The 12,710-nt window shown below is 38.1% G+C and overlaps 1 protein-coding gene across 2 annotated transcripts in view; it reads left to right on the top strand.

Annotated features, from left to right (window-relative positions):
• Positions 1-12,710, top strand: part of ITGAV (integrin subunit alpha V) — a 94,727-nt gene that overhangs the window by 49,508 nt on the left and 32,509 nt on the right. For both annotated transcript variants that reach the window (XM_039246566.1, XM_039246565.1), the window contains exons 7-12: positions 1,316-1,441; positions 3,962-4,006; positions 4,851-4,894; positions 5,503-5,559; positions 7,921-7,973; positions 8,587-8,789. In XM_039246566.1, the coding sequence (XP_039102497.1) occupies positions 1,316-1,441; positions 3,962-4,006; positions 4,851-4,894; positions 5,503-5,559; positions 7,921-7,973; positions 8,587-8,789 (528 nt within the window). The remainder of the gene's footprint in view (positions 1-1,315; positions 1,442-3,961; positions 4,007-4,850; positions 4,895-5,502; positions 5,560-7,920; positions 7,974-8,586; positions 8,790-12,710) is intronic.

The following is a 12,710-nucleotide window of genomic DNA, read 5'->3' as shown; positions in this document are numbered from 1 at the left end:
TTACTGAATTCCTATGTGTGAGGTACTATATAGGCACAGAGGATAAATTATTGACCCAAATGAAGTGTTTCTACGCTTTAGACTTAATCTTTGTGACTGGCCAGATTGGAACAGACTAATAAATATTAGCTATGAATTTCTTTCTAAAACAACAGAAATGAAGAGATTATTTCTTCATTTATGGAGATGGCATTTGATAAATCAGCCAACCTCTCTTGGGTTAGGGAACAATCTGATTTTTGTGTAGTGCTTTAGATTTCTTGTCTGCCTTAAGGTTGTGAAGAAAAGTGAACTCACCCATTCAGGCCTCTTCATAAAGGTACCCAAATAATTTGTGGGATAAAAACCAATTGAACCAATCATTCTTATTATAACAGTAAGAGTAATTATTTCAGTAAATTTTCAAGTTCTTTTAAAATTTTTAATGTTTATTTTTGAGAGAGAGAGAGGGAGTGAACATGAGCAGGGGAGGGGCAGAAAGAGAAGGAGACACAGAATCTGCAGTAGGCTTCAGGCTCTAAGCTGTCAACACAGAGCCTGACGTAGGGTTTGAACTCACAAACCCCAAGATCATGACCTGAGCCAAAGTTGGATGCTTAACTGACTGAGCCACCAGGTGCCCCAGATTTTTCAAATTCTAATGGATTTGGTTGGGAAACAGCCTTTGATTTAATTGTTTCAGTAATTCAACATCAACTTTTTTGTGTGTTAAGACCTATCTTGTATTCATAATTTTTGTTTGCTAGTAGTGACTAATTTTTAAATACTTTAAAATGTTTATTGAGAGAGAGAAAGAGAGAGAAGTGTGAGTTGGGGGATAGGCAGAGAGCGAGGGAGACAAAAACAGAATCTGAAGCAAGCTCCAGGCTCTGAGCTGTCAGAATAGAGCCTGACACAGGGCTTGAACTCTCAGACTGTGAGATCGTGACCTGAGCTGAAGTCAAACGCTTAACCCACTGAGCCACTCAGGTGCTCCTAGCAGTGACTAATTTTAAGAACAAGCTTGAACAGAAGGAATTACGACTTTAAAGATATCACATTTCAGATTGAGCATTATGGAGAGTTATTTAAGGTTAATAATTAGAAATACTAATCTTTACTGCTGTTTCTTTTTTATTTAAGATTTTATTTTTGTTTTTAGGTAATCTCTATACTCAACATGGGCTCAAACTCATGACCCTGGGACCATGGGTCATATGCTCCACTGACTGAGCCAGCCAGGTGCCCCTTGAATACTGTTTACTCTTGTGCTGGTACCATTCACTATCTACAGCATAAATTCCGATTAGAAAGTTATTTTATATATTTTTTTCAGGTCAGCTCATTTCGGATCAAGTGGCAGAAATTGTATCTAAATATGACCCCAAAGTTTACAGCATCCAGTATAATAACCAGTTGGCAACTCGGACTGCTCAAGCTATTTTTGATGACAGTTACTTGGGTAAGTAAATCCAATATATGGATTCATTTTATGGAGTTGTAGTGTATTTGTCCTTATTTGCATATGTTGTTTTAAGCAGGAAAATCTTTTATGTTGAAATAGATTAAGATTTTTTTTAACGTAAGGAACAGGAACATAACTTCAAATTGTTAATTAATACTTAGGTAATGTTATATTTCAGTAGGTGAAATTTAAGAGTGATTATTTATACAATGATTAATACTAATAGATAACTTCAAATTCTTTTAATGTTTGTTTTTGAGAGAGAGAGAGAGAGAGAGAGTGAGCACATGAGCAGGGAAGGGGCAGAGAGAGAGAGAGGGAGACAGAATCTGAAGCAGGCTTCAGGCTCTGAGCTGTCAGCACAGAGCCCAACGTGGCGCTTGAACTCACTAACTGTGGAATCATGACCTGAGCCAAAGTTGGATGCTTACCCAACTGACCACCCAGGCGCCCCCCAATAGATAACTTTTAAAGTAAGCTTATATTTGTTAGGCATTGTTCTAAGTGTGCTTTATCTGTATGAAATTATTTAATCCTTACAATAGGTCTATGACAATGTACTGCTATTATTCCCATTTTGTAGGTAAAGAAATTCAGGCACTAAAAGGCAAAATAACTTGCCTGAAGTCATTTACTTAATAACTTGCAGTTCTAAGATTCAAATCCAGGCAGTCTGACTCCTCAGCTTCTATTCACTATGTTATTCACTGTGTTAAACTTTGGTCTTTAAGATTTATTAAGCTTTGTTATCTCCCTTTAAGCTTCTTATGTTCTTTACACCAAGGAATTATGGCAGAAGTAGTACTTGCTGATTGAAAAATATCTGTTATTTTTTTGCTCCTTTAAGATAAATTACAGATTTATCCTGTTTTTCTAAAATTGAGATATAGTTGACTTGTAATATTATATTACTTTTAGGCATACAACATAATGATTTGATATTTTTATATATTACGAAATGATCATCACAATAAGTGTAGTTTATATTCATCACCACACACAGTTATAGATGTATTTTTTTAAATGGGAACTTTTAAATTCTACTCTGTTACAACTTTCAGTATACAATGTAGTCATATTAGTTATAGTCACCATCCTCTAGATTACATTGCATGACTTATTTATAAGTGGATGTTTGTGCCTTTTGACCACGTTCAGGCATTTTGCCCGACTGTTATCCCCTGCCTCTGGCAATCTCCAATCTCTTCTCTTTATCTATGAGAAATTCACCATTTTTAACTGAGTCCTTTATAAAGTTGATAAAACAGTCTTATTTTTCTAATATAAATATACTATTTGAGGGTTTAACTATTTTCTTTAGATTTATTTAGCATATACCTATGAATCTGTTACCTCTAGAGAACAAAATATTGCATAAGTAAAGGAATCATGTTGACCCTTGAACAGTGTATGGCTTGGGTGCACCAATCCCTTGCATAGTCAAAAATCTGCATGTAACTTTTATTTTTTTTATTTAAAATTTTTTTTAATGTTTATTTTTAAGAGAGACACAGAGTGTGAGTGGGGAGGGGCAGAGAGAGAGGGAGACACAGAATCCAAAGCAGGCTCCAGGCTCTGAGCTATCAGCAAAGAGCCTGATGTGGGGCTCGAACTCACAAACTGAGATTGTGACTTGAGCTGAAGACGGATGCTTAACCTACTGAGCCACCCAGGCACCCCCTGCATGTAACTTTTTAAAAAAATTTTTTTTTAACATTCATTTTTGAGAGACAGAGAGAACAGAGTGTGAGCTGGAGAGGGGCAGAGAGAGAGAAGGAGACAGAATCCAAAGCAGACTCCAGGCTCTGAGCTGTCAGCACAGAGCTTGACGTGGAGCTCGAACTCACTGACTGTGAGATCATGTCCTGAGCTGACATCGGACACTCAACCAACTGAGCCACCCAGACGCCCGACTGAGCCACCCAGGTGCCCCACATGTAGCTTTTAAAAAGTGTTTTTTATTTATTTTGAGAGAGAGACTGAGCAAGGGAGGAACAGGGGTAAGGGGTGGGGAGAGAATCCCAAACAGTCTCCATGTTGTCAACACAGAGCTTGATGTGGAGCTTGATCTCATAAATCACGAGACCATGACCTGAGCCAAAACCAAGAGTCAGACGCTTAACCAACTGAGCCATCCAGGTGCCCCACATGTAACTTTGACTCCCCCAAAATCTAATAGCCTACTGTTGACCAGAAGCCTTAGCAATAACATAGTGAATTAAGACATATTTTGTATGTCATGTGTATTATATACTGGATTTTTACAACAAAGTAAGCTTAGAGAAATGAAAATGTTAAGAAAACCATAAGGAAGAGAACATACATTTACAGTACTGCACTGTATTTATTGAAAAAACAAACAAAACAAAACCTCTGTTTAAGTGGACCTGTGCAGTTCAAACCTGTTGTTCAAGGGTCAACCCTACTTGAAAATATTTTCAAGGAAAGCCTACGCAGCAAGTATACTGTAGGTGACTGTTCCCTGATGGTGTTTCACATTTTGTTCTCCCTATTCAGGTTATTCCGTGGCTGTTGGAGATTTCAATGGTGATGGCATAGATGGTATGATGCACTTGAATTGTATTTAGCCCTTCTTACAAAATATAGACTAAGCATTCTAAACAGGTGGCATTGAAAAACTTCAGCAGTTGAAGTGTTCTGCAACCATTGTTATAGAATATAACAGGAGAAATGGGAAAGATGTTAGCACATTGACGTGAGCTTGGTCCTTGTTAAACTTTCTCTACAGCTACTGAAAGTTGAACCAGCCGGTTGCTGAGGGCCCCTGTGTCTTCCCCATCTGCTCCTTTCCTGCCTTAGCATTTCAGTTTTTCTTCAGCTCCTTCCTTCTTGCTGTCAGCAGATTTGGTCCTTTTGGAGGGGCTTAGTTCCTTCTTGCTGTAGACACAACTTGTAACTTTCTGGGCTCTGTCTGTAAGATTGTTACCCCATCCTCTCTCTGTTTGCCCATCCATCTTCCTTCAGAACTCAATTTAGGAATCACAGACTTCACCTGATTTTGACCACATTTTGGTGTCTCTGCCTCCTCTACCCTCTTTGACTTTGCTCTGTGTCATTTTTCATTACTGTATATGCAGCTTTCCTTTGTTCTTAGGTCACTTTATCTTAGCTATTCTCTTTTTAGTAAGATTATAAATGCCTGAGGGCACACATGCATTTCTTTGAGAGGGTTCTCAAGAATCTTTCTGTATTTGTACAGATTTGATCTTGTGGTTAAAAAAATACTATGGTTATTTATTATGGAGTACCATTTAAGAATTTCTGTTGTTGTTTTCTACTGAAATTACAAAACAGAACTTAAAGCTTTCTGAGATACCCATTTCTTCCTGCAGTGTTTCAGTATTGGTCTTGAAAATGAGTAATTGTGTTTGCTTGTTTTTTCCAGACTTTGTTTCAGGTGTTCCAAGAGCAGCAAGAACTTTGGGAATGGTAGGTAAATTAAAAATTAAAAAAAAAAAAAAAAATCTCAGGGTTATCTTATATTTTACTGTATTTCATATGCTTTTTTTTTTTTTTTACAAATAGTTTATTGTCAAATTAGTTTCCACATAACACCCAGTGCTCATCCCCACAAGTGCCCTCCTCCATGCCCATCCCCCCTCCCCCCCTCATCCATCAGTCCTCAGTTTTTGTCAGCATTCAAGAGTCTCTCATGGTTTGCCTCTCTCCCTTTCCCCCACCATTTCCGCCCTTCTTCTCCCCCTTGTTCCTCCGTCAAGTTCCTCCTAATCCTCCTATACGTGCAAACATATGATATTTGTCCTTCTCTGCCTGACTTATTTCGCTCAGCATAACACCCTCAAGGTCCATCCATGTTGCTACACATGGCCAGATTTCATTGTTTCTCATTGCCACGGAGTATTCCATGGTATAAACCACATCTTTTTGATCCATTCGTCCGATGATGGACACTTAGGCTCTTTCCATGTTTTAGCTATTGTGGAGAGTGCTGCTATGAACATTGGGGTACATGTGCTCCTATGCATCAGCATTTCTGTATCCCTTGTATTTCATATGCTTTTGTTTTTCTTCCATAGGTTTATATTTATGATGGGAAAAACATGTCCTCCTTATACAATTTTACTGGTGAACAGGTATGTTTAAAAAAATTTTTTTTGCACATCAGCCTTTCCTAATAATGTCTTAAAACTTTTCTTGGAAGTATCATAATGGTTTACGTTGAATATGTAATGAATATTGGTTTAATATTTAATATTGTAAATATAAAACAGGTTTTAAGAATTCACCTTTGTTTCAAAGTAATTGGTGTAAACAAAGCCTTTTGTAATTGCACATTATGGCTTGTTTTTTAAGGAAATCCACAAATTACACACATACATGTCATACACAAAACCACAAAACTTCCTTTTTCTTTGCTGATGACATTAAATTCTCCTTTAAGGAATGATCTATGCCTTTTCATTTTTTTCAATGCAAAACGAAGCATGGCACAGATGTGTATATTATAGATGTTATAAGTAAACTTCATTTGTAGTTCAAGAAATAAGACATTCTTCAGTTAAAAAGTAGTACTATTAGGTACTAGATATTCTCTTCAGGTGCAGGCATTTTGTAACATTTTGTTTTGTGTCTCTCAGAGAATTAAATGCCCAGTTAGTAATGACAAAGGAAAAATCAGTAGCTACAGAAAAAATAATCATCTCCCAGTTGGCAGTTCTGGGATTCAAGCCCACTTCTTGTTCAGTAGGATTTTCGGGTTTTGTAAGAAGATTCATAGGATGAGGAAGTAGACTTATGGTCCCCAGAAACCTCATCCCACGTGTAGCGGTCAGGGTTGGTGCACAGCACAGAAGGGCCTGCAGTTGACAGCCCATTAGAGTTGTGACTTCTTGACCTCGAGCACAGTCTTCTGTTGGATGCCTGTGTATGTCTCTGAATCGTATATGCAGTCCGTGATGCTGTCTTTATTGCTGTGGGACGGGAGGAACATGGGCTTTGCTTTAGGACAGACCTGGGCTCTTCATTCTCAGTCTTAACTGCATTGGACGAGGTACATGCTGCTGTAAATCTGGTGGGTCATTTGTAAAAATAGAGATGTTGGTAACTTTCTAATGGGGTTGTAGTAACAATCAAATGAAAACATTTCAATCCTAGCGCCTGGGATAAAACTTGTCTCAGTAAATGCCCTGCTTTTTTTTTTTTTTTTACACTTTCAGGCCAAACACCCTGCAAGACCTGTTAAGGTCTTAACACCCTGTTAAGACCCCTAAATAGTATTCTGTTAAATTGCACTGCAAATATAATACACTTTATTACACATGCTCTGGTTTTGTAACTGAATACAGACTGCACCTTTCATTTTCTTCAGTTACACTCTGTCAGCCTAAAACAGATGATGTAGGGAGGAATCTCCCATATCATTCCCTCCTGAAATCTCCACTAATCAAAATTTGGAAGCTTTGCTAACTCTTCTTTTTTTGGTTTGTTGACTCATTCCTCACCTTAGTTCATCTTTAAAATGTCATCTCTCCTAGTTTTGCTTTGCATATTGGGCTGTCTTTAGAACTTTTCTTTTCACGTTTATTTCCAGCCAGGCTGCTCTGTCTGTGATGGCCAGCAGTCTCCTATAGTGGAGGAAAGGACATTCCTTCTCCCTCCACATAATCCTGGATAACCCCAAACGAATTGTACTGTGTATAATTCAAAAGCAAAGCTATTGGCAAGTAGTCAGTTGAGATGTAAGACAAGAACAAAGTCATTGCGGTATCTTTCTAAACAGCAATTTCTTGAGAGTAGCATTGGTTTCACATAGGGAGAGCCAATTATGATTATTAATAATTATTGTCTATTATCTTTACTACATAGATTCCCACTGATAACTTCTTGGGCTCAGTTAAAACTTCTGTCTGTGACTGTTTATCTTTCTGATGGTGTATCTGTGGCAGTTTGGGGGCAGTGGAGAAGAAGGGCAATAATAGGTTAGGCTTGGGAGGGAGCATTAGTTATGCTTGGACTTAAGTGGCATGTGTTGAAGAGACTGAAATGATATACATGGGATATGTTTTGCCCATAAATCTAGGGAAATAAAAATGCCTCATTACTTGATTGTGTTGGTAGAATAAACAAAAGAGAAGAAATTTATTTAAAAAAATTTTTTTTAATGTTTATTTTTGAAAGAGAGAGAGAGAGCATGTGCGCACACATCCATGCACATGTGCGGAGAGGGGCAGAGAGAGGGAGACACAAAATCTGTCAGCACAGAGCCTGATGCTGGGCTCTAACTCACTGAACTATGAGGTTATGACCTGAGCCAAAGTTGGAAGCTTAACCAACTGAGCCACCCCTGCACCCCCAAAAGAGAAGAAATTTAGATTGAAAATATGTGCAGAGGGAAAAAAAAAACTCTTTTCTATCTGATTACATATACTACAAATATTAACTGTCAAAACTAGTTGGATGAAGTGTAAACATTTCATTTTCTTTTTGTTATCCAGATGGCTGCATATTTTGGATTTTCTGTCGCTGCCACTGACATTAATGGGGATGAGTAAGTTTAAAAAGATGTTTCCAGAAACAGTTTTCCACTCATGTTTATGAATGCTTTGCCAAAACTAAACATTTTTTCTGTTTCTCTGTCCCTCTCTAATCTTTCTACTTAAGGAACCAATTTGAAGCAACCTCATGAATATGAGAAAACCTCCATGATGTTCATAATTTCTTTCAGTAACTTTTATGATATGAAGGAATCAAGTAATTTGTATGAATTACTCATAGTTTCTTTTTTTTTTTTAAATTCTTTAATGTTTTTTATTTATTTCTGAGAGAGAGAAACAGCGTGAGCAGGGGAGGGTCAGAGAGAGAGGGAGACACAGAATCTGAAACAGGCTCCAGGCTCTGAGCTGGCTGTCAGCACAGAGCCCAACGTGGGGCTCGAACCCACGAACCGCAAGATCATGACCTGAGCCAAGGTCGGATGCTTAACTGACTGAGCCACCCAGGCACCCCAACTTATAGTTTCTTAAAAGAGTTGGAGGAAGATTTGAATTTGAAATGGTTTGATGCTTCAGTTTGGTTATGAGAGATGTGGAAAGAGGGAAACAGTTTTTTTATTATAGATGGAATTTGATCTTGCTTTGGTGAAAAAGATCCTGTTCTTTTAGTTACGCAGATGTGTTTATTGGAGCGCCCCTCTTCATGGATCGTGGTTCAGATGGCAAGCTCCAAGAAGTGGGCCAGGTTTCCGTGTGCCTGCAGAGAGCTTCAGGAGACTTTCAGACAACCAAGCTGAATGGGTTTGAGGTCTTTGCGAGGTTCGGCAGTGCCATAGCACCTTTGGGAGATCTGGACCAGGATGGCTTCAATGGTAAGATCAAAGTTCAGTAATAGCAGGCTCGTAATTTTCCGTGTCTACCTGGAGAAGTCTTGTACCCCTTCTGTGGATGTTCATACGGGCAAACCTTCCTGGAAAGAAGCACTTGATTGATAGTGATTCCAGGTTAAACGGCAGTTGCTCTTTTTCCTTAAAACAGACCAGGGAGTTTAAAAAAAAAAAATGATTCTCATAAGTTATTATTCATACAGCCTCAAATTAGAATTTTGGAATGGTTAATTTCTGAAGGCAATTTGCATTCCTGGCAATTTGCAGCCCAGTATAAGCTGGTGATTTTCTGTCTCTGTCCTGCTTAGCAGCAGTGCCCTCTACTGTCCATTTGGATACAAATGTAAAAGAAAAATGTGCCAGGCACATTGTCAAGGCAGTGTTGACTCTCATTGCATCCCTCAAAGGTACGATTTACCTGTAATATTGTTAAAGTCATAACTTTGGGGGTGCCTGAGTGGCTCAGTCGGTTGGGCGTCTGACTTCGGTTCAGGTCATGATCTCACAGTTCGTGGGTTCGAGCCCTGCATCAGGCTCTGTGCTGACAGCCAGCTCAGAGCCTGGAACCTGCTTTGGATTCTGTGTCTCCTTCTCTCTCTGACCCTCCCCTGCTCACGCTATCTCTCTCTGTCTCTCTCTCAGAGATAAATAAAACATTAAAAAAAAATTTTTTAATAAAAAATAAAAAAATAAAGTCATAACTTTGTTGTGGCTATCTGAGAAGTTCTAAAGGAGGTCATAACTCCCTTCATGGGGGCAAGTGAAAAAATATAAGCTCATTGTTTTAGAATAGTCCCATTTAATAATTTATTTTTTAGAGTTTATTTATATTTAAAGAGAATATGTGCACATGTGCGCATGTGTGAGAATGGGACAAGGAAGAAAGGGAGGGAGAGAGAATCCCGAGCAGGCTCCGTGCTGTCAGGTCTGAGCCCGACACAGGGTTCTGTCTCACAAACTGATATCATGGCCTGAGCTAAAATCAAGAATTGGAAACTTAACCAGCTGAGCCACCCAGATGCTCCAATATCTGTAGATACCTTTAAAAATCAAAGTGGATTTTAATTTAGAGTAAAATATAGATTATAAATTATCAAGATTTTTTTAAAAAACAAGTACTATTATAGAATAGAGTTGAACTGTTGGTTTTTTTGAATAAATCATATATAGGGATATGCCCCTTATAATTTAAAGGTATAAATTAAAGAGAAAACTTCAAAAATATGGTTGAATTTTATATCTTCCAAGTAGTGGTGGAAAAGGAAAACATTTTTTAGGATTCAGGACTACTTGACTCCTGCCTCATGTGTAGTTTTGTGTCCTGCACTGGGAGTGTCATTTCTAAGATTAACCCTAGATGTTTTCAGTGTTAGTGAGAACCATTCACAGAGACATCTTCCTAAAATAGAGTCCTAAAGATTTTTACTACCAAGAGAACTTAAGTCAAATGGAACTCTGGTATAAAGTTTAAAATAGAACTTGAAAAGAGTACTGTAGAACAGATCAAGCTATTACTTACTGATAACAAAACTACCTAGAAAACACAGGGTCAGATTTGAGGTTGTCCCTTGCTATAACAGGGCCGCCATCTCTGGGTTTTTGGGGAGATCCTGGGCATGTTTGCTGGCACCTTGTCTTAAGGGCATTCCAGCCACTTTAGAGGAAGTTTCCTCAATATTATGATCTGGCCAACATCTCACTCCATTTTCTATATTTTATCAAACTGCGTTACCTGTGAATTCAATAATTATAAGCAACAGATAAAAAATACTAAAGTTGTACAGAGATTTTATAAACAGATTTTACTACTAGAAGTGGATACCATAGAGGATGATTTTGTTCTCCCCAGGTTTTTCCTGGACTCTTATTGCCCCAAATAGTAGCTTGTAAAATGATGGTATCTTGAGTAGAAAATGATCTGATCTGTATTTCTGTAACTATTTATATATACTTATAGTTTATATGTATCTATATTTATAGCTACATATAAAATATGTATATACTTTATATATACTTATATTTCATATAAGTATATAGATATATATATAAGATATAGATACATATAAAATACATATGTATTTTCTTTTATACATTATAACCTGGATCTTTTCTTTGTTCAAGCCTGATGACATTAACCCTTTGTTAAGCTCTTCATTCCGTATTCCTCCATTTCTACCTACACCCACTAGGAAAACCTAGTGGTATCATCAGGAGGGTACTGAAAACAAAACAGTGAAGTTATGTTTTGAATATGCTATGTATAAAGTGCAGTTTTTGTCAATACCCTGCCAGAAAGAGGGGAAAAAAACACAGAAAAAAAGCAACTAAAATGATTAAAGAAGAAATGAGTTGTGTGAAAAAGTAAGCCTTTCCAGACTGGACAGATGCCAGCCAAGAAAGAGAGAAGATAGATGATCAGAATATATAAAATAATGAGAAATTTAGAAAAGTTCAAGATAATTTTTATTAAGTGGTTTTTCAACACTAGAATTGTCTTCTGTTGGGAAATTATATTTTGATAAATATAGATATTTTTAATTTTTTAAATGTTTATTCATTTTTGAGAGACAGAGTGTGAGTGGGGGAGGGGCAGAGAGAGAGGGAGACAAAGAATCCAAAGCAGGCTCCAGGCTCTGAGCTGTCAGCACAGAGCCCGACGCAGGGCTAGAACTCATGGACTGTGAGATCATGACCTGAGCCGAAGTTAGATGCTCAACTGACTGAGCCACCCGGGTACCTTGATAAATACATTCTTAAGGCATATGTCAATTTAGAAGTTATGTCTACCTTTGAAACTTAAGAAAGATAAAAGAAGGACTCTCACATAATTTAAGTACTACTTTTCTTTTTAAAGAATAACAAATTCTTAGTTCTTACTGCACGCCATGCCCTATTCCAAGTGCTAAAAATGACAGGATAAATTAGAGCCCATCCATGTCCTTAAGGTTTTAGCACCAATACGGGCAACTTTTATGTAATCGTGTAAACATTAGAATGCAATATCACCGTGTTTGAGAAGCCACTGGGCATAATGCTCTTACAGAAAAGACAAGTGATCAAGGTGTCTTTTGCGTCTCTCAGGGGATGCGGCATCGAGGAGGCTCAAAGCGGTTCATGTATGGAAAGGTATAATTGAGGCAGTTTGTAATGACTGGCATATAGTGACTGGCACATAGTGGCTGGCACAGGCAAGATGGATACATCCATGCTTTTGTGAAGCCTGTGTTCCGTGGAAAAGCCACAAAGTAAACTCACGACTGGGCAAATTCAGGCAGTGATACGGGCAGGTTAATGTGACAGTGCCTAGACAGTGAAAGTGAGAGGAGAGAATGCGAGACTTCGTTGTCAGGGAAACAGACCTCTCTGAGAAGACGACATTTGATCTATAATTTGGATAAACATAAGGAACAAAGCTTGAAAAGCCCTGGAGCAAGAGCTGTTAAGGCGGAGGGAGCAGCAAGTGTACATCCGAAGATGGGAACTAGCTTGGCGTGTTTAAGGAACAGAGGAAAAGGCCAGGATTGATAGGAAGGGCGAGTGAGAGCTAGAACTGGGGGGTGGGGGAGGGTGGGAGCGCTGGCAGAATGAATAGGCAAATCAGGCAGTGTTTAAATGCTTTGGGAAATAAAGGATTTTAAGAAGGAAGGTGACATGACATTAACCTTTGGCCATTTTGAGGAGAGTGGATTTTAGGGGCAAGAACAGGAGTGGGGACTACTTAGGCTGTTTTGGAGGTCCAGGGAAAGGGTGAGAATGGTTTGTCTAGGATGGTACCAGCAGAGACCGGGAAGTGAATATATTTATAATGTATTTCAGAGTTTCAAAACTCTGACCATTTTTTAAAAAGAATTTCAAACTTCTTATTTGTTTGTGTTATATTAATATAAGTTGAGCAAGATATGAGAT

The sequence above is a fragment of the Hyaena hyaena genome, unplaced genomic scaffold, assembly GCF_003009895.1.
Source record: "Hyaena hyaena isolate Hyena2069 unplaced genomic scaffold, ASM300989v1 scaffold_283, whole genome shotgun sequence".
NCBI lineage: Eukaryota > Metazoa > Chordata > Mammalia > Carnivora > Hyaenidae > Hyaena > Hyaena hyaena.
The sequence above is the reverse complement of the archived record's forward strand: the minus strand, read 5'-3'. Positions and strand labels throughout refer to the sequence as shown.